The sequence below is a fragment of the Miniopterus natalensis genome, chromosome 3, assembly GCF_054644295.1.
Source record: "Miniopterus natalensis isolate mMinNat1 chromosome 3, mMinNat1.hap1, whole genome shotgun sequence".
NCBI lineage: Eukaryota > Metazoa > Chordata > Mammalia > Chiroptera > Miniopteridae > Miniopterus > Miniopterus natalensis.
The window spans coordinates 101,175,873-101,202,921 of NC_142083.1; the positions used below are offsets into that span (position 1 = coordinate 101,175,873).

Below are 27,049 nucleotides of genomic sequence, written 5' to 3' on the forward strand. Positions count from 1 at the left end.
CGCGGTGGGTGTTGTACACAATCATCATGGCGGCGGCCGGGGCCCCGGATGGTGAGTGTGGCGCGGCGGCGGGCGCCGGGGTCGGGCCCGGGTGAAGTGGTCGCTCCTCGGGGACGCGGTCTGGCCCGGGTGGTGGTGGTGGGGGGCAGCCCTGGCTCCGGAGCCGGGGTGCGGCGGCGCCGCGCGGCCCGGCCCCAGGCCCAGCCCGCGGCGAGCGCCCACCCCCTGCCCCCCTTGCAGGCATGGAGGAGCCCGGCATGGACACGGAGGCCGAGGCCGTGGCGGCCGAGGCGCCCGCGCGGCCCCTCAACTGCGTGGAGGCCGAAGCGGCGGCGGGGGCGGCGGCCGAGGACGCCTGTGCGGCGCGAGGCAGCCTGCAGCCGGCCCCGGCCCAGCCCCCCGGGGACCCCGCGGCCCAGGCCTCGGTCAGCAATGGCGAGGACGCGGGCGGCGGCGCGGGCAGGGAGCTGGTGGACCTGAAGATCATCTGGAACAAGACTAAGCACGACGTGAAGTTCCCCCTGGACAGCACAGGCTCCGAGCTGAAACAGAAAATCCACTCGATTACAGGTACCCCGCGGCGCGACGGCCGCGGCCGCGCCCGGCCCGGCTCCCGGTGCGCGCCCCGCGCTGGCCGTCCTCCGGCGTCGGCGGCCCCGGGCCCGCGGCAGGCCTCCCGAGTGGGGCTGGGACGCCCATTACTCGGACGGGCAAAATGAGACCTGGCAGTGTAGAGCCAGTCAGTGCTGAGCTGGGATTGAGGCCCAGGTCTGACTCTTAAGCCCAAGCTTCTACCTAGCGTTGCCCAAACATGTCTTAATAAAAACCGCCTAAGGCACTTGTTAAATTTTCAGCTTCTAGGCTCTTTCCCCAGGGGGTTTTGATTCAGTGGGGCTCCAGTGTGACCAGGAATTTATTTTTAGCAAACACAGGTGATTCTCATAGGGATACTTTAGGAAACACTGGTGGTGACCATCATGCTGGCCCTTCACAGGTGCTTCTGTTACTTACTTTCACGTCGTTTACAGCACTTTGCCATCTGAAATAAAATTTTTTTGTTAAGCTTTCTCCATGTAGCCAGTAGCCTCCATAAAAACAAGGTCCTTATTGGTTTTTGTATCCTTGAGGCCTTTGGACTGGACTCTCACTTAATATTTGAGTGATTGGGGAACAAATTGCAATGAGTGACAGCTAGTATTTATTGAACAGTTACTGAATACCAGGCGTTGCACTAAATACTGTTCTTTCTTTTGGTCCTTAAAACAGGCCCGTATAGAAGGAACTGCTGTCATCACTATTATAAAGTTCTGGAAACTGAGGCCGGGACAGGTTGTGAATTGCCCAAATGTGCAAAAGTAATAGGTGATAGAGCAGCATTCACTTGGGTCTGTTCCCGAAGCTCTCTGGTCCAAGTGTGTGTTTCGATTCTCCCTTTCACTGTCTACTACCTTTTCCCCAGGTCTTCCACCAGCCATGCAGAAAGTTATGTATAAGGGACTCGTCCCTGAGGATAAGACGCTGAGGGAAATAAAGGTGACCAGCGGAGCCAAGATCATGGTGGTTGGTTCCACGATAAATGATGTTTTAGCGGTAAACACGCCCAAAGACGCTGCGCAGCAGGACGCCAAGGCCGAGGAGAGCAAGAAGGAGCCTCTGTGCAGGCAGAAAGTGAGTCCGTCGTGTGATTGTTAGTCCTGGGAAGTCTGAGGCTTTGTCCTCTGGAGCCGCGGTTCGTTATATTCTCCCTAGAATAAGCTCCTTTTTGGACAGGGCCCATGATGGAAATTTATGGCAGCAGTTGGGTGCGGCTGGCTGTTGAGTGGAGAGGTGACAACTACCTGAGATTTGCAACTTTGTCTCATCTGGCGGGTCAGTGTGTCTCAAGTCTATCTACTTTAGGATAAGGCCTTTGTAAAGGCAGGCTTCAGAATCAGACATGGGTTTCTCCTGTTTAGTGGCAGAGAAAAATACCATTGCTAGAACTAACTCCCCATTCTGTGCAAGTGCTTACATTGATTTTTTTGGTGTGTGGCTTCCCCCAAGTCAACAAGCCCATTTCTGGAAAGGCATGAAAATCCCTAGCTTCCAGAGGTTCCTCTAAAAGGCCATTTCTGGAAGCCCAATGAAGCTGACTGGGGAGATAACCATGCTGATTATTTTTTCCTCCTGGCCCATGAAATGGGGGCCTGGTTTTTCATACTCGCTGTGGCTCGTTTTGGAGATTATTGTTTCACTGTCGAAGGAGCTGGTTGGAAGCATTAGGCACCAAGGCACATGACCAGCAGTGTGAAAAGGACTGTTTTCCGGTACAGGCTCACATTCCCTTATGTGTGCTTCCAAACCCTCAAAATGTGCTCTGTAAGTATGGCAGCAGAATCCGACCAGGATCGATATGGATAGTCATGCTTCACCATACAAACCTTAACATGTTTAACGACGAGCTGCTACCACAAACCCTGTGGGGGATCTCACATAATGTATTTTAAAACGTTATTACTTTTTTTTTTTTATTCTAAAACTTTTGGGCTTTATAAAAATTAAAAATCTATGTTCATAGGGTTTCAGATAAGGTGTTGTAAACATATATTAGCATCTAAAAGGTGTTTATTTGGGCACTTTCACTCCCCAAAATGGGGTCAAAATGTCTTGTAACCAGTTGAGTTCATTTCCATTTTCCTGTCTTTCTCTGCCATGTGGTGAAGCGTCAGATGTGAGAATGCAGGTGTGGTGAGCATTCCCACTGGCCACACTCTGGGAGTATACATGTCACTTAGGTTTTGAGTTACAAATGGTAGCTTAACAGGCTTAGAATTGTTTTCCACAGTGCAGGGGAAATTCTTCAAAAGGTACATGTGAGGTATGAGTCAAATTCAGATTATAATCCACACTGCTGTGTTTAATGCCAGCGATGAGGCCTAACACGACCTAATGAGAGGGACCCGTCTTTGTGACTTTATCATCAGTTCAGAAATTGGGCTGATGTGTAGGGTCGCCCTTTGCTAGCAGTCTGGCAGGGTTGGGTATATTCCTTTTGGAGGATTTCTGCCATGCCAGTGAGGGTTTGAGCTGGCTCATGGCCAGCTGGTGCTTAAATTTGGCTGATTTTTTACTCTCTGTCCACTTATGGCCCTGTAGCTCTAACTTCACTAAGCAGTGTCTTCCTAGACAGCCACAAATGGGGTGAGAATAGGATTGAGGCACGTGGGCTGTCAGGAGCTGTGTCAGCCAGCCACGAGCCTGACTAGAACCCAGAGGAGCTACCTCAAACTCCTGTGGTGGGCTGGGGTAGGGACTTCTTAATGCCAGGCTTTTGTGATCAACATTTGTCTTTGGAAGTGTGGCTCTTCAGGCTTTGTGTCTAGCTGGGGTTGAGGGTGGGGCAGCAGGAAGACTTCTACAGCAGGCGAGTCTCCATTTGTGGAGGCAGTGCCTTGCCATCCTTCGCAAGGTGTCTTTGGGAGTGTAATTCGTACCTGTCAGGAGAGCAACACCCTTTGTGGCTCTCTTAGCTTGATGCTGAATCCTGTCAGTGGTGACTGGGGATGGGGAGGTAGTAGATTTTCTTTGAATTAGCAGTCTGGAAGTCCTGTTTTCTCTAGAACTTTGATGTCAAGTGTGGCGGCCACGTGTGGCTGGTTAAAATTCATTACAATTGAGGGTCCATTTCCTCAGTCCTTCTGGCCCCATCTCAAGTGCTTAATAGCCACATGTTTCCATCAATACACACGTTGCTGGTCAGCACTGCTCTGTAGTGTCAGGACCCATCTGTAGGCAGTATGAGCATTTGAGCCAGAATGTTGAGTCTTGCTTGTTTCGCGTCCTTTTGTTCAGAGGTATTAACATGACGAAAACACAGTCAACTTTCATTTAATGATCTTTTTTGACTTATGTCGTAGCAACACAGGAAGGTGCTGGACAAAGGGAAACCTGAAGACGTGATGCCATCTGTTAAGGGGGCCCAGGTAAGCTGCATTCCTTCGTGAGCACTCTCCAAAACAGACCCACCTGCCTTCCTGCTCTTCCTGCGCTCCCATCTTCAAATCCTGACCCTTCTGTTTTTGCCCTCTGTTTCGGGTCCCTCCCTCTCTCACCATGCTCTTGTGCCTCCAGGAGCGCCTGCCCACGGTCCCCTTGTCCGGCATGTACAATAAGTCGGGAGGAAAAGTGAGACTCACCTTTAAGCTAGAGCAAGACCAGCTGTGGATCGGCACTAAAGGTATGTGACTGCTCCAGCACTTCGTGGCTTGCTCCTCGCGCCCAGCAGTGCTCCATCCCAAGTGCGAGTCTGCTCATTCTTAGATCTCCGCACTGTGCTTTGCGTGCTCCTGGCTTTGGTTTTGCTTTTAGATGCTTGCCTTCTGTTTGGACCCTTTTCCCTCATTCTTTTCAGTCTGATCTCAGGGCCAGTCCATCTAATATTGGCTGTCCAGAGGTCCCAGATGTGTGGCCTGAGGACCAGGTCTGGTCCACAGAGAAGAATTTTATCTGTTTACACACAATCTATAAAAAACTGTAGATTTCACTTGATCCGATTTTTTGGCTTCTTTTGAAAAAAATCAAAAGGTATAAAAAGTCTGGAACTGCGTTCTACAGAGTACCAGCAGCTGGAGCTGAGGAGTAGTTTCACATGGGTCTGGCTACAGTTCTCACTGTCCCATTTAACCTGTATGTGGCCAGCATCCTTCATAAATGCCATCTGCCTGGTGCCTGTAGATTGGAGTTTTCCTAGTACTGGGGACCTGCCCTCCCCCCTCCTGGTTGCCCTCTGCCTGCCCCCACTGACCCCCCTGTGCATGGTGGGCCAGGCTTGCTGTTTACTGGGAAGTCTCTCTGACTATGCTCCCTCTTTCTTCCCCAGATGGATCAAAGTCTTGTCAGCTGCACTCGAGAGTTATCTGTCACTCTTTGCCACTCCACTGTGCTGCTTAAGACTCCTAGCATCTCTAAACTTGGTCCGTGAAAGAAGTTAACCTATTTCCCTGCCCATCTCTGACTACTTCCGTCCCGCTCACCTTCTGTATTGTTTTTTTCTCAGTGGTTTTTGTGCTCATAAACTTCTGTCTTTTTAAGGCCAAGTTCAGATGCCTAACCATAGTGTTCAGTGTTCTTGGTGATGAGACCCCGGTTTAAATTTTTGACCTATCTTCCTGCCCCGCTTGCTTTCTCATACCCTGCGTGTCCACCTGCACCCCTTGCCGAACTTCCCCCATGCGCTCTGTACAGCTCTGTGCCTCTGCTCATGCTGTGCCCTTACCTGCAAGTCTTCTTCCTGTCCTTGTTACTAATAGACTCTTCCAAGGCCCTACTTAAACATCCTCCTAATGAAGCCTCCCTGATACGTCCCCCACCCTGCCGCTTCTGTGTGTCCCCAGAGCACTCATTACTCTCTGACTTGTCTGTCCCCTGTTAGATTCCGGAGGGGACCGAACATGCCTAACTCAGCTGTTTCTGCCAGCACTGTAGGTGTTCAGTGTTCGAGGTAAACATAAAGAGAGTACAGGGGGTCCCGTACTCTGAGACTACTTGGTTTCAGGGACAGCCCATTAGTATGATTCTGCTTCAGGGACCAAAATGTTACGGAAAATAATCAGGGCTTGGGTGATGGGGAGCGAGGTTTTATCATCTAAATATGAAAGTAAGTTTCTCGTTTTCACCTTCACCCTGGCTCTTAAAGTGAACGAAGAATGAAATGCCAAAAACGCTTGAGTTTTCTAACAATTGTGTGATAACCTGCTCCATTCTTTCTTTCACACTGATTCTAACGGCATGATCAGAGCAAATTTTGCAAACTATTTAAGGGCCCCCCCATTCTTCAAGGGCCTTGGATCTCTTTACTAGGTCGTTGTCTTCTGCAGAGCCGGTCCCGTCACCCCCTGTCGTTTCCGCAGTTGTGAGCTGCCCGCCTGCCAGCTCCTCACTTCTCCATGACTCGGCAGGTGGTTGGGGTAGTCCTCCACATTGCATTGACACGCTAAAGCCCTGCCTTTTCCAGCTCTGCAGCCTAATGGAAGGCAGTGGCTGAGGCTGACCTAGAGAGACACCCATGGCCCTGCAGTAGGCGCAGCCAGTCTGGATGGGAGCTCAGGCTGGATGTGCTCGCTGGCCTTGGAGTGCTTTGGGTTAGCAAGGTGTGTAGGAGACATGTCAGGCAGGGACAAATGAGAACCTTTTATGCCTGTGTTGGGGGCTCTCCTTGTGCTTGTGGGCGCAGCCACCCTCCTGCTCTGGCACAAAGGAGAGCTCTGGAAGACCTTGGTGTGACGTGGCAGTCACCGGCCTACTAAAGAGCGTGGCCATGACTCACATTTCAGAGCTTGGCCACAGCTGGGATTCTCATTCCCACCCAGAGCCCTGACCCCGTGCACCTCGGGCCCTCTTCTCACCTGCCCATGAGTGCCGTCACCTGTCACAGCGCTCAGAGGACAGTGCGCCCTGGGAGTGGGCTCCTGCCATTAGCTCCATCTTTCTGCTGGCTAGACACTGCTGTAGGACGAGCATTCCCACAGCCAGGAGGCCTCCTCCTTGGAGGGGTACTTTACTGAGGGACACACGTGGCCCCTGCTTGTGGCGTAGACTCCGGTGGCCTTGGGGGAGGCAGGACTCAGCCTCAGGCCCAGCTGAGTGAGAAGAACAGGCAGGATGTGTGAATGGTGAGCAAAGGTGACCCCTGAGGCTGCTGTGGGGAGCCTGTGCCCTCTTGGCAGGGAAGTCACACCTGTAATACTCTGGATTGTCATTCTGGAGTGTGGGCCCAGCGTTGTTATATCATCTACATTTTTAAAAGAAGCCAGAAATCCCTATTTTTATGTGAAAACCTCTGGACATTTCAAGGTGGTGGGTGTAAAGAAGTTTTTAGCTTAGATAGCTGGTCAGTCTTGCGCGGGGGCACACCATTTCAGAGCCACTGGAAGTCACAGCCTGTGTGGGCGTTTCAGGTGCATCCTCCCCACCCCATCTTTCAGACCCGAGGCCCACGGAACAATTAGAGCGTCTCAGTTCATCAGCTAGGCTAGAACCCCAGCCTCGAAATTCCTGCTGTGTTGTCGTTGTCTGTTTCAGAGTCTACGTTTTCCAGGTTTTCTCCCTACAAAGGCTTTAGTGGTTTTTAAACTTGGTTTAACTGTTTGCTGAGAGCTTCTCCCGTCCCTGAGGTGTCTGCTGCTTCCTTGGGGGGGAGGTCCTGTTGGCAGGCACTCCATACCCCCCTCCCGTCCTCCTGCACTTGCTCACTTCCAGCAGTCTCCTCCCTCCAGACCTCACTGTCGCCTCTCACACCTGCCACCCTTAAACTTGCTGCAAAATGCCTTCTAACCCGGTGTGCTAAGTAGTATCTAAAGTGTTAATCATAAGAGATTATAAATGTTTTAAGAGAATTTTTTGTGTGTGTGTGTATGGAGAGGTGGAGGGATGGGGGAGGGACAGGTAGGGCAAATGAGCAGGATCGTGGACCAGAGACTGGCCATACACCGCCAACAGTCCCCCTTCTGTTGAAGCCCCAGGGGCACTCTGGTGCCTCTCTGTTCTTGGTCCTCTTGGCTGTCCCAGGCACCAAAGGCCTTAGCCAGTGCTGGGCTTGGGCTGTAAGGGTGCAGTGGAATTTCTTAGGTATTTATTAATTGTTAGGCTTTTAAAAATAACACCAGGAAAGAGATACCTCTGTCCTCAGAGACCTTTACTATACCATTGCCACATCCTGGTCCCCATTTGCTCCTAAGAAGTTCCCAGCTCCCACACGGGGCTCTAGGGTCACTGTTAGAAGGTCCTGTCCCATTATTCGTAGAGGGCAGGGTGAGGAGCTTATAGTAGATTCCAAAGCCACCAGCCTGACAAGGGACTGCTGAGTCACAGGAGTAAAACAGGAGGGCTTTTGAGTAATGACTGTCATTCCTCTCACCTTAGAGCGGACCGAGAAGTTGCCCATGGGCTCCATTAAAAATGTGGTCAGTGAACCCATTGAAGGACATGAAGACTACCACATGATGGTAAGTAGGTGCGTGTGGCCGCTGGGCTCCACTTCTGCGCCTCTGCAGGGACTGACGCTAACTGGGGACACTCAGTACTCAGGAGACGCACGGTCTAAGCCTTGTGTCTTCTGCATCTTAGACCATAGCCATGACTTAACCCTGGTTCTCTTTATTTGGCATCCCCATCTTCCAGCAGTTTAAAGGGGATATGTTGCATCTCTTTGCCTCCCTTTTATTTGTAATATTTTGTTTTTAGACCAGGAAAATAAATATAACGAGGAGGAATGGCTTGTGGGTTTTCATTTAACTTTTTCTTGCATATAGAATAAAACCTCCCACTAGACTTGGTGCTCATACCTCCAGGCCTCCGCCCCAGATAGTGTTGCCCTCCCTGGGCTGCAGCCATCAGGTGGCAGGGATGGGAGGGGGGTGCGTCTGTGGCTGCCCGTTCTCCTGGAGTCTGCTCGAACGGGCAGGCTGCACATCCCAAGACACAGTGTGTGCAGACATTGCCCATGTCTCAGAACCAAGTGAGGGCTCAGTGGTGAGCTGAGCTGCTTGGGCACTCCCCTTCCACTTCCCGGCACTGTTCAGAGGGGCCACTTCAACAGTGAAGTTAGCTACTCACGCTTCAAAGTTGCTGAGACGGGGAGCTGATCTGAGCAGTGAGGCGGCCACCTGCCATTGTCTGAAGAGGCAGGTTTTTCAGGGTCCAGCCATTAGGGAGAAGGAGCAGTAGTGGGCTACAAAGTCCACGGCAGAGTAAGGTATTGGAGAGCCCAGGAAAGGGGGATCTTGCATCATGGCAGTGCTCTGTAGGCAGGTGGCAGATCCCCGGGCTCTAGGAACATCTGCCGCCCTCTCCTCTCTCCTGCCTGCTGGGGCCTGACAGTGGTTGAGACGGCAGCCCCTGGTGAAGCTGCTGGGTGCCCTCTGAAAGTGGTGACAGTGTGGGGCCCTGTGGCAGCCCTCCACCCTGGTCTCTGGAGTCTAAAGGATTGCATGTGGATTGTTTGCCTGCTCAGTTATTGTTTTGTTTTAAATGTTGGAATTTAATGTTTTCACCTGGGCTCCTGCACTGCCCTTTGAAGCATATGTCTTCCCAGGTTGACCCTGTTGGGTTTGCAGCCCAGTGATGAGAGGCAGCCTGCTGAGGGGTTTTACACAGGCTCAGAGGCCAGTTTGAACCTCCTAAGGGAGTGGTGTGGCTGGGGAGTGCTGCAGATTTCATTTAAATGCTCATTTTTTTCCAGTCATTCCTGGAAGCAGGTGGCTCTGATCGCCCTTCTCTTCTCTAAACACCATTAATCAGCACCTTCACCATTGTCCCAATGCACATACTTGTTTTCCTCTGCAGGCACATTTCCCTAGCTAGGTTGACGTGCCACAATTCATGTTAGAAGGGGGTGGCTGTGCTTTGTTATTTTTAGAGAAATCTTTAAAAATATAGGAAAGGACAGCGACTACTATAACAGACCCATATATCCGTCACCACGAAGTGACAGCTGCAGATATTGTGTAACTTGCTTTGAATCATTTTGAATAAAAGGGATTTTTCCAGCAGTGACTCCGTCCCCATTGCCCTCATCTGGTCTGCCATGCAGGCCTCCCCTCTGTTTTCCTTTTATGTATGTCCATGAACAAGCTTCAGTGCTGTTTCATGTTTTTTCAGTTTTCATAAGTGGTATATTGTTCTACAGACTGTTTTTTTTTTCAGTTCGACATTATGTTATGTCTTTATTTACCAGTGACCCAGTTCATACCTTTTAAAAGTGGCCCGATATTCATAGGAATAGGCCACATCACTTTTAATTGTGCATTCCCTCGCGACGGGTAGAAGCCGCTTCCAGGCCCTTACCGTCGCTGACATGCTGCTTTGATGCTCACCTGTTCCTTGCACATGTGTGACAGGGTTTCTGGGGCAGTGGTTCCCAGGTGGGTCTGGATCAGCAGTGCCACATCACCTGGAACTCCTAGGAATTGCAGATGTTCAGGCCTTACCGGCCCTCTAAGTCACAGACTAAGAGGGGAGCCACCAAGCTGCTGTGACAAGTCCCCCGGATGGCTCTGATGTGCACTCAAGTTTGGGAACCACTGCCTTAGGGTTTGCTATGCTTAGCTCCCTCCTGCTGCTGTTTTTTTCTTTGGACAAGAGAATGCTCCCCACAGGAATCTTTTCCCCCTTCCGTTTTGACTAAATCACTGCTCAGCCCTCCCCTGTGTGTGGTGCTGCCGCTCAGTCTCCGACCTCTGAAGTGTCGCTTGGTTTTCCTTTTTCCCTTCCAGGCGTTTCAGTTGGGCCCCACGGAAGCCTCTTACTACTGGGTGTACTGGGTTCCGACTCAATATGTGGATGCAATCAAAGACACTGTGCTGGGGAAGTGGCAGTATTTTTGAAAGCACTCTCACCTCTGGCCCAGGAGACCGACCCAAAGGGAAGGACATTGCTGGGAGAGGCCTGCAGCATCCCTGGATTTCAGAGTTCTGGAACTTTGTTCAAAAAACAGTCTATATCCAATCTAAGGTGATGTGGTGACCGAAGCCAGAGGTGATGTTCTTTCACCCTTAGCTTAATTTTAACTTAAAATCACCGGTTCCCTTTCTTGCAGTCAGCTTCATACCATTTTTAAAGTCAGTACAGTGGAAACCAATAAATCTGAACTCCGAGCGTGTTGTGTGGAATACTCTTCAGTGTGCTTGGGAGGAGATCTGCCAGGGTTTTGTTTAGAAAGGAATGGTCAAAAGCTTTCTGCCTTTTTTTTTTTTTAAGTGATTTCAACTGAAATATTTTCATAAATCTTTAGTTGCAAACATTTGGACTGTGTTGTGATAAGTTGGGGTGTTTTTTTTCTTTTTCATATAAAATTTTATGCAAAGTGGGAGGAGGGTTGGTAAGCCATATTTTTCTGTCTATTGATTCAAACTGATTTCTTTCCCTTTTTTATTTTTTCACTTCCTAGATATGAGCTTTTGTTTTGAAAACCCAAAGATGTCAGTTCCTCCTCTTGTACCTCATCACTGCTTGCTTTCCTGGCATCCCTCCCGCGTGCTGCTGCCCGCGGATGCGGGGGGAGGGAAGCACAGTGGGCCTTGGTCAGGGAGCTCTCGCGCCTGCTGTGTGACTTGTCTAAACATCTTGCCCATTGGGTACCAGTCTCTGGGGCTGTCCTCTGCCACACTGACAGTTGTTGGCAGTCCTCACCGAGTTGGTTCTCACGGCCAGCCTGTCAGGGGTGTGCCTGGCTGTGCCGCTCCAGAGCCACGGTTCCTAGGCGGGAACAGGCCTCTTCGAAGCTGCGCCAGGTGGAAGGCAGTTTATACAGTCATGTAGCCACAGGCCCACTCCAGGAGTTTCAGGACATTCTTTAGCAGTCCAACGGTTATTTCAATTGTGCTTCTCCATTTGTTCCTTTGCTCATGCCTTGTGTTCACATGTTCATCCTGGTCCAGAGATGCTGCCCTTCTCAGTAAGACGTCTGACTCGTGGGTTGGCCCTGTGTTGCAACATCAGAAACGGGATAAGTTGCTTTTGTGATGAGCTCACCCTCTTCTGGTTTTAGCCCTTGTGTAGTCTTTGTACACGTGAGCCCTGTTGTCTCCTTGTGGCTTGGTGGACTCTGAGGTGAGGGGGCCTCCCTGTGAGCAGCCTCCCTGTGCTGGCTGCTATTTCTCGGCTGCTGTCTTCGCAGTCCTCTTGCGGGCTACAGGCTCTCAGCAAGGCTTGGTGGTATTTCCAAACTTGGCAGCCTGCATTGTAGGCTGTTCCTTCTCATTCTGTGAAGTGTATTAGCATGTGTGGGCCGGTGAGTGATGATCTTCTGCACCCTTCCCTCCAAACTGTAGTTCAGAATCCAGCCAGCATAGACAGACTCGTGCTTCTCGTGGTGTAGTCCATTCCTAGCTACGCACCTGGGCAGGAAGGCCTGTTCTTGCTCTTTGAGGGTATAAGTATATCTGTGAAGTGTAGCGTCCAAGAAACTGCCTGTTTCATCCCTTGGAAAAGGAGCAGTGACTGACCAGCCTCTGTCCTGCTGCCTGCAGCTCCAGAGAAAAGGGAGCTTTGCTGCTGCTGAGGCTGCCCTGCAATGACAGGCCTGCGTGTGATCCAGCCATGTGGCAGGCAGGGTGTCGTCTCGGTTTGTTGGCCAATGTCCCTGTCCTGGAGACTTGTCCTGACTGCCACACACCTGTTCTCTGGAAGCAGACATCTTCGTCCCCAGACTGGCCTCGCACTGCTTCTCTCAGAGCCCCTTCCCACCAGGTCTCCGCATTTGCCTTTTGGCTGCCGCCTTCTGACGTCCCTTCCTCCCAGTGAGAGCGTGTGTCCCAGCATCTCCTTGCTCTCCAAGAGCCAAACCGCTTCTCACTCAGGCTGGTGTCATTTCAAGACAGGACCAAAGCCTGTGTGAGCCTTTTTATTTTAAGTAAAATGGTGCTTTTTTCCTTACTTCAAGATACTCTATGTAAATAATAACGTAATAACATCTTTCTGTATGGAGCTGTTGGAGGGGCTCACTGAGTATGTTAGAACAATCACGGAGATCTTGCTGGAAGCCCTCAGAGAGCAGAGGTAGGCAGACCAGAAGCCCCTGGAAGAGGGTTTTGATTTAGATCCGAGTCTGGGTCCCAGCAGTATTCACCGTCTTGTCACTCAGTCCCGTGAGCAGTCTCTTCATTTATTTTCTTACAGTCCAGGGTGTACTGAGGCCAGGTCTGTGTCAGAAGCTGGACTACTCTCCCTTAGGCACATTGCAGTGTTGCTGTTTCATCAGGATGATTTCTGTGCAGTTCCCTCACTGTTACAGGGGACCAGCTCTATCTCTGGGGTTGTGACTATCTCTCATGGTGGCACAGGGGGTGTGGGTGGACCAAGGAAGAGCTGGCTCTGAGCAGGGCTCTAGCGTGTACGAGCAGGCGGGGCTCTGGCCTCTGGTCCACACGGAGCCTCTTGACGGGCTGCTTTCTCTTCTGGAATTCATGCTGGGCCTCCTGCAGGTCTTTGCTCACAGGTGCCATGCCTTTTTGTCCCTCCCTAAGGCCACTTGGCAAATAAAGACAAAGTGATCTCTGCTGAGGCCGGTCCCTCTACTCGGTGTCAGCCTGATCTCTTTGCTGAACTATAGGTGTTAAGTATTTGAATTGCTGATGGGCCTTCTGGAAGTAGTATTAGCTCTTCTTAATGAGGCTGAACTGACCAAGGATGTCCTCTCCTGTAACTCGTGGACACAGGAGGCCAGCTAGGCCTCAGGAGTCGCCTTTAGTTGCTGCTTTACCTTAACAAGGGCCAGAGAGACGAACTGCCGCATTGCCATGGCTCTGAAAACTTGTCATATTTCAGCCAGAAGGGGCTTGCTTTCCCCTTCTCTTACTGAACCATGTGCCTGAAAGAGCTATCCTGGCTCTTGCTCTTGGCTCACCCTTTCTTTGCCGGGGCAGGAAGGGAAGGGATCGACCCTGTGCCATGGGCCGTGCAAGGGTTGGCCTTCTTTCCAGCCGTTTTCTGAGGCAACCTCTCCCTTGCTCCTGGCCTTTGTTCTGCCTGTTGTCTGGGAAGGGATGGTCCCTTTGCTCTATGGTTTTGTGACAGTGTCATCTCTAGTTAGGATTGGCACCTGTTTCCTTCTTAGTAAGTCCTGGAGACCTCTCAGAAGTCACAGGTGGTCAGGAGCCCTCCAAGTGCAGAGTATCTGGTCCATTGACCTGCCAGGCTGAGTGGCTCTGCTGCTTTCCAAATTTCAAGGATTTCTTTCTTTTTTCTTAAAGAGTTCTCCAGAATGAATTGACAGTATACGTAAGTACCATGTATTCTTGTGGTGTACGCTCTGGTCTGGTTTTTGTTTTTAATCAAATGCCTGTTTGGGAGGAGATGAACGTATTTAGTCTGTTAGATTTGCGCTGCTGGATTTTTTTAAAAGTGTAACCTTGACTAGCTGTCTTATTGTTTATCCTGTAAGATTGTAAGATTAGCCCATCAATTAAAGTTTGATAATTAATTGTGTCTCCTTTTTCCTTCCAATTCTTCATGCGCCTAATCCATGCTGGGGATTTACCAATATTTGGAACTGGGCCTGGAGCCGTAGTTTTGCCAGCTGTTGTCAACCATTTTCCTGTTTTCTTTATTTGACTTTAGAGTATATCCTGCGAAAAACAGTTGCTAAAGGGATTTGATTTGATTTACTTCTGTACTAGTCAAAGTCACCCGCCAAGGCCATGCTTCTGTTAGGACAGCCCTCCTCCGCCCCCTCTAGCCACCAGGTGTTGGGATGCCACCTCCCTGTCCTTACACCTCCTGACTTGGGCCTCGTGTGACTTCACCTGGCCATTTAGCCTGGGAGGACATGCTTGGTAACACTGAGATGGATCTCCAGTCCTCGCCGCAGCCACGAAGACCCAGGAACAAAAACCAAATCCTTGGCATGAGCAGATGAGAGTTTGTCGGAACTGGTTTTGACCCAGCACCACCTCCATTCGACCCTCTCTCGTCTTTCCCGTTTTGTAAATGTTCCCAAAGTTTGTGGTCCCACAGCCCCTTCCTGGCTCCTTTCCCTTTTTCCGGTACCTCGTAATTCCAGAGCAGTGCTGCTAGACCTGAAGGGTCTGACCCGTGGAGAGAGCGGTGGCTGGCACTCGCCTGGAGAGGACTCTCTGTACAGGACTCTTCCGGGTTTTATCCAGTTCCAAATGTTTGCTTCAGGCCCCTTCAAATGAACAGGGAGAGGGAGGTGACCTGCAGTCTGAGTATGGCACCATACCTTGGGGGGTCTGCATTTTCATAACTAGCAACCCTTTCTGCAGTGGGGACCCCGCAAGCCAGCCAGCCAGTGGGCAAGCAGCAGCGGCCTCTTCTCTTGCCCAGGAGGCGGTCTCCTTAGGCTGTGCACGCGGGGAGGGGGCGCCTGTCCCCAGAAGCCCCGGCCTCTGCCCTGCCTGGTTCTCAAGGCTGCCTTTGTTCTGAAGCCTCATTGGCCTCTCTTCTCCTCCACCTCCTCCGGCTGTTCACCCCATTTTGTAACCCCTGGTTTTCAGGTTCCTTGCTGTTTTTACTCCATCCCCCGTATCTAATTTTAATCCCTGCTGTTTCCCTTTTTTTTTGTTTTCGAAATGTTTAAACTGACAGAGCCAACCACACTCTCCACCTTATACTTTCCACATTGGTTCACCAATTGTTAAAATATTAAGCAATATTTTTCTCTTCTAGACACACATCCTTTTTAAAAAAATGTATTATTAGAGAGAAAGGGAGAGGGAAGGAAGGAGAGGGGGGAGAGAAAAACATCAATGTGAGAGAAACCAGTTGGTTGCCTCCCATGGGCACCCTGACCAGGGATCAAACCCGCAACTTGGTTATGTGCCCTGCCCGGGAATTGAACCAGCAACCCTTTGGTGTACAGGGTGACACCCAACTGAGCCACCTAGCCAGCGCAATGTTTTTTAAATCATTATTCTAATCTTATATTAATACCCTTTTAACTTTTCTGTTGAGTCTTGGCTTTTCTCTCTCACCTTAAAAGTAATTTCCCCATATTTTTCCCCCCATGAACTTACAGTCTTAATTTTTATTATGACCCCTAATCTCTCCCTCCCTCTGATTGTGGGTTTGCCATGCCGGCTGTGGCTGTGGTGCTAGAGGTAGAGCCAGGGAACCAGCACTCCCAGAGGGCAGAGTCCTCGTCCGTTGATCACTGGAGACTCCAGGGGTCTATGACTCAGGACTCTTGGTTCTTGGTGACAAACCCAGTTCTTACCACTCGGGCAAAGCAGTTTGACTCAGGTAACCGGAAAATGCAGTGTGTCAGACCCAGCTCAATGCAGGAGCTCACGCCAGGCACCTGACCCTCTAACTGCTGACTCTGCTTTGTCCTCTGTTGACTTAGCTTCCACCAGACTGGCAGCCCCAAAGGTGAGAGAATATTTTTCCTTCAAGATTTCCAGTAAAAGTACCAGATAGGGGTTCTTAGTAGTTTGTGGCCCCTGCCCTTCACAAAAACACAAACATCGCAATCGTAGCATCTAAGATGTCCCATTTGACTTACATCCATCATGAGTGTGGGGCTTTCAAGCAAATACCCTGGACTGGAGGTACCAGAGCACCTCTGGCAGATCACCCAGCAGGGTTTGTCCTCTAGCTTTGTGCCAGGTAAATGCTACTCAGTGAGGCATGGGTACCTCTGGATGCTCATTCCACGAGAAACTTGCTCCACTCTGCCTTCAAGTCCTATGACATCAGCTCCTTCACTGAGTGTTGCCATGTCCCAGGCTCTGTCAAATTATGTGCATGATATTGTCAACACTCCACCACACGCCTCTTGGTACCCCGATTTCACCCATTAGAGGAAACTTAAGACTCAGAGAAGTGACTTAGCCAAGATCACTGACCAAGGCTGCCATTCAGAACCCGGACTGGCCTGATGCCAAAGTCTGTGCTCTTCCAAACTCACCTTATTGTTGAGAACTTAGGATAGAACTCACTACATTTTTTTTTCTTTCCCTGATTTAGCTGTATGTCTTAAGGGCACTAACTTGTGTTTGTGAGTTGTTTTAAATGTTAAACCTTTATATTTTTAATTGGCTACCATTTTAAAAAATTAAGACAGCCCTAGCTGGTGTGGCTCAGTGGTTAGGGATTAGTCCAGGCACTGCAGGGTTTCGGGTTCAATTCCTGGTCAAGGGCATGAACCTCAGTTGCAGGTTCGATCCCCGGCCCCGGTTGGGTGTGTGCAGAAGGCTATCGATCGATGTCTCTCACATCAATGTTTCTCTCTCTGCGCCCCTCCATTCCTTCCATGCTCTCTAAAAATCAGTAGAAAAAAATATCCTCAGGTGAGAATTAAAAAAATAAAAGTTTAAAAATTAAGACAGTAATACACGCACTTGATAAAGAAATTTTAAGTGACAGGCAAGTCTTGCTTAGTTCTAGCTTCTCAACCCTAGCTGTGACCCATCCCTGTGGGCAGTTTACTTTAGGCTTAAAGGAGATCAGGCCCAAAACAGGCTGTAGCAGGTGTGACAGCAGACGTACAGGTGCTCTGGCCATCAGAGCTATGTGCATACCATCCCAGCTGTTCTCGTTCACACACTTTAAAAAATTGATTTTAGAGAGAGGGAGAGACATCTCCACGTGAGAAACTTGATCGGTTCTCTTCCATACGTGCCCCAACGGGATTGAGCCCACAGCCTGGGTACGTGCCCTGACCGGGAATCAAACCCACCACCTTCCCGTGTATGGGACGTTCCAACCGAGTCACACTGGCCAGAGCGACACACTGGAATGCTGCATGCGGCCAGTGTGCTGCCTACCTAGAGTGGCACACAAAGGACATTCCAGGAAGTTCTTAGAGCAAAAGGGCCTTTGCTATTGTTTGAACACCGGCCCTAAATAGCGTTGCCAAGGAATTACCTGCATGATTCAGTGGTTCCTTTACTTGGGACAGCTGTGGAATGATGCGAACGGGCCACTTCTATGCAGGCGGGTGGTTGAGATGCTAGCAGAGCCGCTAGTGGTGGCCGTACTGCTAGGCCTTGTATTTCAGGCAGGAACCACCAGAGATGCTTTTCTTGGGGCAAAATGTGCAGCTGCCATGGACCCAGTTTAGAATCGCCAGATGTTAAAATTGTAATTCCAGTCAGAGGTATCCCGTGCAAGCCTGTTTCATTCTAAGCACATTTCTTGAAAAGGCATACATGTTTGATCTGCATGAGTATCTTTAAAAATATTAAGCAAAGTCAATATAAAAATGCACTTTATAGATATCACTGAAAAACTAAAGACTGACAAAAATGTTGGTTTTATAGATTTATTTTCAAAGGGCACAAACACAAAACAATTTAAATACAAGTCTAAACAGAATTGCTCTGTCAATGTCAGCAATGATGTCACAGTGTGTCCTCGCTGCCAGACATTCGCATCTCCGAGTCTTCTCTCAGTGAAGGAAGGGGGTCTGGAAGAGACAGTAAGTGCAGTGTTTCTCTCGGTGTGTTGTTACCAACTTTGCACGAAGATCTTCCAGGTGCTACATCCAGAGTAACTGAAGTTACAGGCACCAAGACAATGCTTTATTTAAAAAGCCTCACCACTTGATTATCCTAGAGCCCAAATAACAATACAGAATTCACTGACAGGCTTCTTTACCATCAAGTGTTGTATTACATGATTTACATACACCACTGAATTTTACGTTCACAAAAATCCCAAGTAGGTCCTATCTTTAACCCCATTTTACGTATGTAAAACAGGCTCACAGGCTAGACAGCCTGCCTAAGACTGCCAGACTTCCAGAATGTGACAGCCGAGAATAAACAGGTGTCTGGCTCCAGAGGCCGTCTTCCTGCCCATGAGGTCTCTTTGCCTAACAGCCAACAGCCAGGCCATCCCAACTTCCTGGACAGCAGGCTGGGCTGGCCTAGGCTGACTGCGGGAGGCAACCGTCTCTGCTCAGTTCACAAGACTGCTTTTAGGAGGGGTAACACCCAAGGGAGTCTGTCCAGGAATGAACTGCTCTCAACCCCCCTCGAGGATAAAGATGATCACTAAGGCTGGCCCCCCAGAGGGGCAGATAACAGGAGGGGCCTGCACTTTGCAGTCAGTGAAACCTGCCGGGCGTTTCAATCCTCTGTTTCTTCTTGCGTCTGTCTTTACTGAGGGGCCCCCGAGAGCTTTATTCTACGGGAGAGCATCACCCTCTGTAGTTATTTACCTGGTAACTATTCATACACATCCTTCTTATCTGCAATGTAATCAACAATTTCTTGTGGGCACATCAATTTCTCCGCATCTACATCAGGAATTTCAAACCCTGAAAGTGAAACGTACAACAGTGCGTGAATACAGAAAAAGCAGATCCTTTAGACTTGAAAGCACTAACACCTCGTAACCCCCCAGTACATCAGGCCTCCAGCAGCCCTGAATCCATTCAAGTTGTGAGCCAGTTATGTCTACACAGTGTGGGTACTGTATTGGGTATAACGGTTTGTTCCTTTAAAAAAAAAAAAAAAAAAAAAATCACATAATAGAAAGTTCACCCATTTAAAGTGTAAAATTCAACGGTTTTGAGTATTGCCACAAGGCTGTGCAACCATCACCATTATCCAATTCTAGAATATTTCATTACCCCAAAGAAATCCCATACCCACCCCCTACCTCAATGAACACCATGCCTCTAGTTAGCATAACCTGTGAGGATTCTTCTCTGTAGGATGGCACAGAAGTTGCTTGGCTTCCATGAAGGCAATTCATCCCCCAAATTAGTTGTGGAGCCTCGAATGGTCTCATTTGCACAACTAACTCTCCCGAACGAGAATATTGGCATGTGCACAAGAGGCACTGAAGGAAACAAGGTGAGTGTGCATGTGCTTGTGTGTGAAGGGGAGCCTACTGTTTCTGTTTCTATATTTGATTCAAATCCCAATTCAGACTTCCAACATCTTTCACTTTAATCCACCCAAATCAAGAGTCACAGTATGACTCTGGACTGTATGGCTTAATGGTTAGAGCGTCAGCCTTTGCACTGAAGGGCTGTGGGTTTGATTCCTGGTCAAGGGCACATACCTGGGTTGTGGGTTTGCTCCCTGCCCCCAGTCGGGGCGAGTGCCAGAGGCAACCAGTCGATGAGTCTCTCTCACAGATGTTTCTCTCTCTCTCTCTCCCCCACCCCCTCCCTCCCTCCTTCCACTCTGGAAAAGCAATGGAAACAAAGATATCCTCAGGTGAGGAGTAATAAAACAAAAACAGAATCACAATTGGTTAAGCATGGATACATCCAGGTTTCGGTTTGATCCCTGATCAGGGCGCATACAAGAACAAAACAATGAATGAATGAATAAATGGAATATCAAATTGATGTTTCTCTCTCTCTTCCTCTAAAATCTCACGCACACTTATACAAAGAATCACAAAATGGAGACCTAAGACCCAGCCAGCACATTACCAAATTCGTCCTCCATGGCCATGATGATCTCCACTTGGTCCAAACTGTCTAAGCCCAGGTCTTTCATAAAATGGGAATTTACTGAGAGCTGCAAGAAAGGGACATCAGATACAAAATTCAGTCTGAGAGCTTTTGTGCCTCAAGATAACTGAGTGGTACAGTTTTTAAATAGGAGGAACCATAACATCATACATCTACCATGTGCCGATGTACACTTGGTGTGCTTTACATGCCAACTTATTTAACCTTGTTTGAATGTTAACTATAAAAAGCTAATGACACATTTCCCTTTACATTTTTATTAAGATCTTTGATCACTGCTCTGAATGAGACTTGAGAATTGATTTCCTTGCTACCTTATGAATAGCTAAGACTCTACTCAGTGACCACCTTCCCTCAAGACTAGCAGATGGTGTTTATCATCACCTGCCTTTAATTCAGTCCTCAAGGTCACCAGTAAGAATTCAACACCCACATCCAACCACGCTCTCCTGGGTGTCACAACGTGGTGACCAGAGTGAATACTACTGTCTTGCATATTTAAAAGTTGCTAAGAGAGTAGATCTTAAAAGTCCTCATCACAAGAAAAAACCTTTTTGTGATTGTGTGGTGACAGATGTTAACTAAACTTACTATGGTGATTAATTCACAATATATACAAATGCCTGAAACTAATGTCATTTATACCTCAAAAAAACCCCAACACACACAAAAAACAAACCCAAACCCCATTATCCTACTCACACAACAGATTCAATTAAAGGAATTTTTTATGTGTCACTTTGAGAAAAATTCCAAGGGTTAAGAGAGGTGCATAAGTGTTTACAGTACACCACCACTGTGTTTTTTTAAAAAAAGGGTGGGAGATACAAGACCACTTAGCACATACAATGTACATGCATGTGGGCATACTTCCTTGCGCATGCGCCAAGTATTTCGGGGAACAATACACAAGCTGCTTTCACTGCTGCCTCCCAGAAGGGAACGGAGCTGGAGCAGGGAGACGGGCCTTTTGGACCCTCTGAATTTTATACCATGTGATTAATTAAACCACATCAATTACCTTCTCTGGGTCAATCTTGTCGTAGAGCTTCAACACATAAAGAACACGGTCCTTGATGCCCTCTAAAGTCAGAGGGGGCGCGTCACTATACTGGCGGCACAGCTGTGTAACTCTGCCTGGTACCTAGGGCGAGGGCAGGAAGGAAACGTTGAACCTAAAATGCCTCCACATAAGTGCACTGGCCTGTATTAGGTACTTTCCACAAAGTGTTTAGGGCTCTAAAGAACCCACCTCCCCTGACTGTGGCCCCTAGGCCACACCAGATCACTGCTGGTTGTCTCATGCCCTAGCCATTTGGCAGAAGACACATGGGCCTCCTTTCCCCTCAGAGCTAGGGCTGGCTTTGGACATTTGTCCTGCTCAGTGAGACTAAAATGGTCCAAGGTCTGCAGAAGAGCTTTCTTGCGGCATCTGCAGCAACCATTGCCAGAGTAAGTCCCTGCCATCTCTAATTGGCATACGCAAGTCAAAATAACCTACAGAGAAAGAGCTGTCACTGTAAACTGAGAGGCAGCTCATACTGAGGACCATATACCACAGAGGTCTGATCTGGCCCATGGGCTACCAACCTAAAGGAGAGGTAGGAGGAGCCTGACAGTCATCAGAGTCCAGTCTGTTTCCCTTCAGGGCTTGCGCCTTGTTGCCACCAGCCAAACCACAAGCCTTTCTGATCTTTGACGTGATGGAGGATCACCTCACATCTCTGACAGTCACCTGATCTATTCAACTCAGTACTAGGGTTTTGACTGGACTCCTTCACCAAACGTGACAAGAGCTCCAACTCACAAGTCAGTGGGTATAAAGGTGGGAAAGGAACAATGCAGAACAAGAGAAAACAAACAGCAGACAGACAGTTTTGCTCACTATGGAAGTCTCTAATCTGAACTGGTGTGTTCCCCTTCTAAAATTGACTTTACTACTGTGGTTTGGAGTTTTTAGGGCATGTCCCATAGAAAATAGGTTTTGCTTATTGGGGCCCAGGTACCTGAGACTCACAAAGGTCCATGAAAAATTGTAATAAAAAACTGCCATTCCAGACAAAAAGTCAACATAGAAACAGTGACTCTAAATGGCACACTAGGTCAGATGGATTTAATATTTACAGAACATTTCACCCCAAAGCCGCAGAGTATACATTCCCCTCAAGTGCACATGGGTCATTCTCAAAGATAGACAACATGTTAGGACATAAACAAGTCTCTACAAGTTCAAGAAGACTGAAATCACATCAAGCATCTCAGATCACAAGGGCATGAAATTAGAAATCAACTACAGTAAAAACACTCAAAAACAGGCAAACGCATGGAGACTGAATAGCATATTATTAAACAAGGAATGGGTTACAAATGAGATCAAGGAAGAAATCAAAAACTTCCTGGAAACAAAACGAACACACAACAACCCAAAATCTATGGGACACAGGGAAAGCAGTCCTAAGAGGGAAGTTCATAGCACCACAGGCCTACCTGAAAAAGCATGAAAAATTTTTAGTAAACTAACCCTACAACTTAAAGAATTAGAAAGCTCCCATGTGAGGACATCTGGACCAGGGCTTTTGTTTGCTAGGAGTTTTTTCATTACTGCTTTGATTTCATCAGTTGTTATTGGCTTATTAAGGTTTTCTGATTCCTCCTGATTCAGTTTCACATGATCTCACTCACATGTGGCATCTAATAAACAAAACAGACTGAGAAACAAAATAGATCCAGAGACATAGAAACATGGGACAGGAATCTCAGTGGGAAGGTGGGGGTGGGGGAGTGGGTATGAGAAATTAACCAAAGAACTTACATGCACATAGCATGTCCCATGGACACAGACAATAGTGTGGTGAAGGCCTTGTGGGGGTGGATGCCAGGTGGAGAGGACCAATGGGGAAAAAAGGGGGGAATATCTGTAATACTTTCAACAACAAAGATAACAAAAACCACTGCCAATTGAACCAAACCCATACACACCTCTGAATAAGAAGCATTTATCTTGCAAAAAGAAAAACCAACCAAAAGAACCCAGGCATTGAAATGAGCTCTATTCAGCAAGCTGAGATTACATGAGTTTTATAGATATTCTAAAGAATATTTCTGGGAAATTTTGGAATTTTGGAGCACTTGCTCTTTTTTGTCTAAATTAACTGTCTCTTTTCCTTTCCGATGACAGCATGGGTTAAGGAGACCTGTGATGTGGGAATGTGACCAGGTCTTATTAACAGTGACTACAATAAGTTTCCAAGCCACAGATAAAATGAAGCAGCAGAAAGGAGAAAAAAGAAAGCAGGAGGAGGAATGAGCTCACCATGGTAATGACAGACAAGACCTCGAGGAGGATGGATGTAGTGGAGGCCTTGTCTATGCACATCAAGAAGTGGAGGGAGGTGGAATCTCTGCTGCGGAGAGGGACAGAGAAAGGGGAGGTGGACATGTGTGGTGCCGGAGGAGAGGAGGCTGGTGAGGGTGTTTGTACACAGCTACCTGTGTGGCCCACTAGGGATCAGCCTTGCCCTGGAAGCAGGGTAGGTGCCTGTAGAGGCCAGGTAGGCACCAAGTGATTAAATGAGATAAAGGGGTCTCCACCTAGAGGCCACCTGCTAATGTAAAGTGGGCTCAGCAGAGGCAGGAGGGTGAGAGCTCAGACCCTGGAAGGAGACTGCCTTGTCTGTACCCCAGCACTAGCTTTCTTACTAATCTTTCTATGCCTCAGTTTCCTTACCTGTAAGATGGGGATAAACAACAGTGCCAAGCTCACAGGACTGTTGGGAGGCATCAGTGAGATGACTGAGAAGGCTCAGAACATGGCCTGGCACATACACTGGGAATGCTCTGTGGGGCTGCCCAGCAGGACAGGTGGTGGTGATGCCCCACCAGTTTGAGGATTTGGGGTAGTGTAGCCCCAAAGCACTTGATCCTGCTTCGTCCCATGCCTCCCCTTGGGTGTCTACTGATTTAGTATCACTAAGTCGGCTACAGTACTGCCCCAGGCACTTCCCATACATCATCTCCTTTAGTTCTAACATACAAGATACACAGCACTATCACCCCATTCTAGATGAGGAAACTGAAGCAGAGAAGTAGGACCCTGGAGGGCCTACTGCCTCCCGCCTGCTGGATCTCCACCGTTTAAAAAAGATACACACGTATTGTTTCTGATGTTAGTTGATCTTCCCCAAGATGTACACTTAACAGCTCTACTTAACAGAAACCCACAGACATCAAGAGGCAGTTTTCGAGGAAAGAGTGACTGCCCTCTGGGTAGTAGATTAATCAAACTGATTAGTGTCCATCAGAATCCATCTTCTCTCCACTGGGCCCAGCTCTGAGGGAAACTCAGAAGGAACCTAGGGAGATGGCTTTCAAAGCCATCTCTACAAACTGCCCCTGCGCAGGTAGCAGACATCTCAAACTCCAGTTTGGAAATGAATTCCTTACCCATCTGTCCGCAAAATGCCCGCTCACAGACCAGGCCCCTCCACTCTTCCAACTCCTTCCCCATCACATTTCCTCAGTGCTCTCTGAGACCTAGACAGAGAGCACCCACACTCCTCAGTGGGCACACAGCGCCCTCCACAGCAGGCCTGCTGCCTCCCCGGCACCCCGGGGCAGCCGTGAGCGCTGCGGGCTCCTGACCCCCGTGTCTCTGCGCCCCGCCGCCGTGACTGCTGAGAAACCGCCTCTTCCAGGCCGAGCTCGCGGGGTTCCGTCCCTCTCGCTGCTGCGCAGACCGAGCTCGCGGGGTTCAGTCCCTCTGGCTGCTGCGCAGACCGAGCTCGCGGGGTTCAGTCCCTCTCGCTGCTGCGCCGTGCGCACACCTGTTCTCGCACGTGGCAATGTCTTGCCTTTATTTACACGACTATCTCGGCTGCCTGCAAACTTTACCTTGGGTGCCGCGCACTGTGCTATGGGCTGGAACGACCAAGAGGAAGACGTGGCCTCATCCCAGGGAGTAAGTCGGAGCTGGGGGCAGAGGGCGCAAGGGACGTACTCGTCTTTCTCTTTCAAGCTACCCAGGTGACTTGAATGCGCAGCCAGGGTTGAAAATCCCTGCCCTGGGGAGTTTCAGCTCGACGAAGGCCTCGTCAGATAAAAGGCTAGATGCTACTTTGTTTCCCATCCTCATTTCCAGGAGGCCCACAAACAGGCAGAAGGCGCCGCGGGGAGGCCTGGGGAGCGCGCCCCGGAGGCGGCGGTGGCGGCGTGGCTTCCTCCCCGCACCCCCGGAAGGCGGCCACCGAATTCACGGTCACCGCCAGGGCCAAGGGCGGCCGGCGCCGCGAGAGCCCCCGAGCGCGCCCAAGGCTCCCCTGCCCGTCTCCCCGCCTCGACGCCCCACCGCCGGGAGACCGGCCGGCGGAGCGAGGCCGGGGCCGGCCCGAAGCTCCCTAACCGGCAGCCCGCGTTCGAACCCGGGTGTCCCCAGGTCGCACGGCCTCCGAGCAGGGTCAGCCGAGCACCGTCCGTCATGCAGCCGCGGAGCGGGCCAGACGGCCGGGTCTCCCCGCCGACGACGGCGCCGCCGCGGCTGACCCCCGCCCCGGCAGGCGCACCCCTGACCCCTGTCAGGCCCCAGCAAAGTCACCGCGCGTCACCTGCGCGAGCCCCGAGCCCGGAGCCCCGGGCCTCGTCTGGGTCCCCGCGGGGCACAGCGCCGTGCTCAGCGGCCGGGCGGCGGCCAGCGTGGGAACCCGGGGCCGCGACGCCAAGGCCGCGGGCAGTCGGCGGACACAGGAGGAAAGGACACGAGCCGCCATGGCTACGCCGACCCAGCTTGCACTGCGCGGCGCCCGCGACTCCCGTTTCCCGTCGGGCGTGGGCGACGCACAGAGCGGCGCTGCCGAGCCCCGCGCGGCGGTGGCGGCCCCTGGCGGCCCCTGGCGGCACTGCGCCCTCGGGCGCGGGAGGGGCCGGCTGCCGCGGCCAAGACTAAAGCTGGGCGAGCTCTTTAGGGCCCCTAAGCACTAATCACGGAGCCAAGAAAGGAACTTACTTCCACCTACTCTCTAAAAGTTCTGAAACACATTTATTTAAAAGTTTTGATGCCGCTATTCTTCCACAGGAATTAAAATTATTTAATATGTCAAAACAGTGTAAAATAAGAATGTGAAAACGAGTCAATTTAAATATATGACTAATAAATGTGGGAATTACAGTAAAAGTCATATACATGTTTTAAACTTAACAATGTGTAAATAATATAGTTCACAAAAATGGGTTCGTGCAGGAAGTTTAAGGGTGCTAATTTGCTCACATTTCTTAGCAGGGAGCCCAAGGATACAGAAATGCAAACATGTAACTCCAAACTTTGAATACTGCCTGGAGGAACAATCTAACAGTGCCTTCGGTTTTATATTTTTATTAAATTTAAGTAAGGTAGCCTTGGCCATTGTGGTTCAGTTGCTTGGAATGTGGTTCCATACACCAGAGAGCAGTGGGTTGATTCCCAGACAGGGCATAAGCCAGGGCTGTGGGTTCCATCACCAACTGGGGCACCTGCAGGAGGCAACTGATGGATGTTTCTGTCTCACGCAGATGTTTCTCTCTCTCTCTCTCTCCTTCTTTCTAAGCATGTAAGGATTTAAAAAAAATAGAGGGGGATAAGGGAGGGAAAATGGGGGACATCTGTAGTATTCAACAACAAAAGAATACAACAGTAAAGATTACCTTCACATAGAAAGATGTCTGCATGTATTGTTAAGGAAAAAGAAAAAATTGCAGAACATTTTTAAAAATCAATCAATCAATCAATCAATCAATCCCTGGCTGGTGTGGCTCAGTTGGTTGGGTGTTGTCCCCTGCACCAAAAGGTTGCTGGTTCCATTCCTTGTCAGGGCACATGCTTGGGTTGCAGGCTCAATCCCCAGTTGGAGGCATGCAGGAGGCAGCTGATCTATGTTATGCTCTCACATCAGTGTTTCTCTCTCTCTGTGTTTTTATTGATTTCAGAGAGAGGAAGGGAGAGGGAGAGAAACATCAATGATAAGAGCATGGCGTTGATCGGCTGCCTCCTGCACACCCCCAACTGGTGATGGAGCCCGCAACCCGGCACATGCCCTGACTGGGAATCAAACTGCCATCTCCTGGATAGGTCAATGCTCAACTGATGAGCTA

The 27,049-nt window shown here is 49.6% G+C and overlaps 2 protein-coding genes across 3 annotated transcripts; one reads left to right on the forward strand and one right to left on the reverse strand.

Moving 5' to 3' along the window:
- The first annotated feature begins 26 nt into the window (after positions 1 to 26).
- On the forward strand, positions 27 to 13,962 carry UBFD1 (ubiquitin family domain containing 1). The gene is made up of 7 exons (XM_087815231.1): positions 27 to 51; positions 241 to 570; positions 1,460 to 1,668; positions 3,897 to 3,962; positions 4,111 to 4,216; positions 7,900 to 7,982; positions 10,251 to 13,962. The coding sequence occupies exons 1-7, from the start codon at positions 27 to 29 to the stop codon at positions 10,359 to 10,361; spliced, it is 930 nt and encodes a 309-aa protein (XP_087671357.1). The 3' UTR covers positions 10,362 to 13,962.
- A 3,782-nt stretch (positions 13,963 to 17,744) lies between these two features.
- On the reverse strand, positions 17,745 to 25,697 carry NDUFAB1 (NADH:ubiquinone oxidoreductase subunit AB1). 2 transcript variants are annotated; one of them, XM_087815843.1, is made up of 5 exons: positions 25,531 to 25,697; positions 20,952 to 21,074; positions 19,889 to 19,976; positions 18,659 to 18,757; positions 17,745 to 17,902 (listed from the first exon to the last, which is right to left on the reverse strand). In XM_087815843.1, the coding sequence occupies exons 1-4, from the start codon at positions 25,690 to 25,692 to the stop codon at positions 18,666 to 18,668; spliced, it is 465 nt and encodes a 154-aa protein (XP_087671969.1). In that variant the 5' UTR covers positions 25,693 to 25,697; the 3' UTR covers positions 17,745 to 17,902; positions 18,659 to 18,665. The 2 variants fall into 2 exon arrangements, with proteins under 2 accessions (XP_087671969.1, XP_087671968.1); XM_087815842.1 differs by having other exon boundaries at positions 17,745 to 18,047.
- Between the last annotated feature and the right edge of the window lie 1,352 nt (positions 25,698 to 27,049).

Excerpts from the sequence above, each read along its gene's own strand:
- UBFD1 (XM_087815231.1), top strand. The coding sequence starts at position 27 with ATGGCGGCGGCCGGGGCCCCGGATG. Across the intron at positions 52-240 it reads GGCGGCCGGGGCCCCGGATG|GCATGGAGGAGCCCGGCATG; the intron begins GTGAGTGTGGCG and ends CCCCCCTTGCAG. Across the intron at positions 4,217-7,899 it reads GCTGTGGATCGGCACTAAAG|AGCGGACCGAGAAGTTGCCC; the intron begins GTATGTGACTGC and ends CTCTCACCTTAG.
- NDUFAB1 (XM_087815843.1), bottom strand. The coding sequence starts at position 25,692 with ATGGCGGCTCGTGTCCTTTCCTCCTGTGTCCGCCGACTGCCCGCGGCC. Across the intron at positions 19,977-20,951 it reads ACAAGATTGACCCAGAGAAG|CTCTCAGTAAATTCCCATTT; the intron begins GTAATTGATGTG and ends CCTTTCTTGCAG. Across the intron at positions 18,758-19,888 it reads GGCCATGGAGGACGAATTTG|GGTTTGAAATTCCTGATGTA; the intron begins GTAATGTGCTGG and ends TTTCACTTTCAG.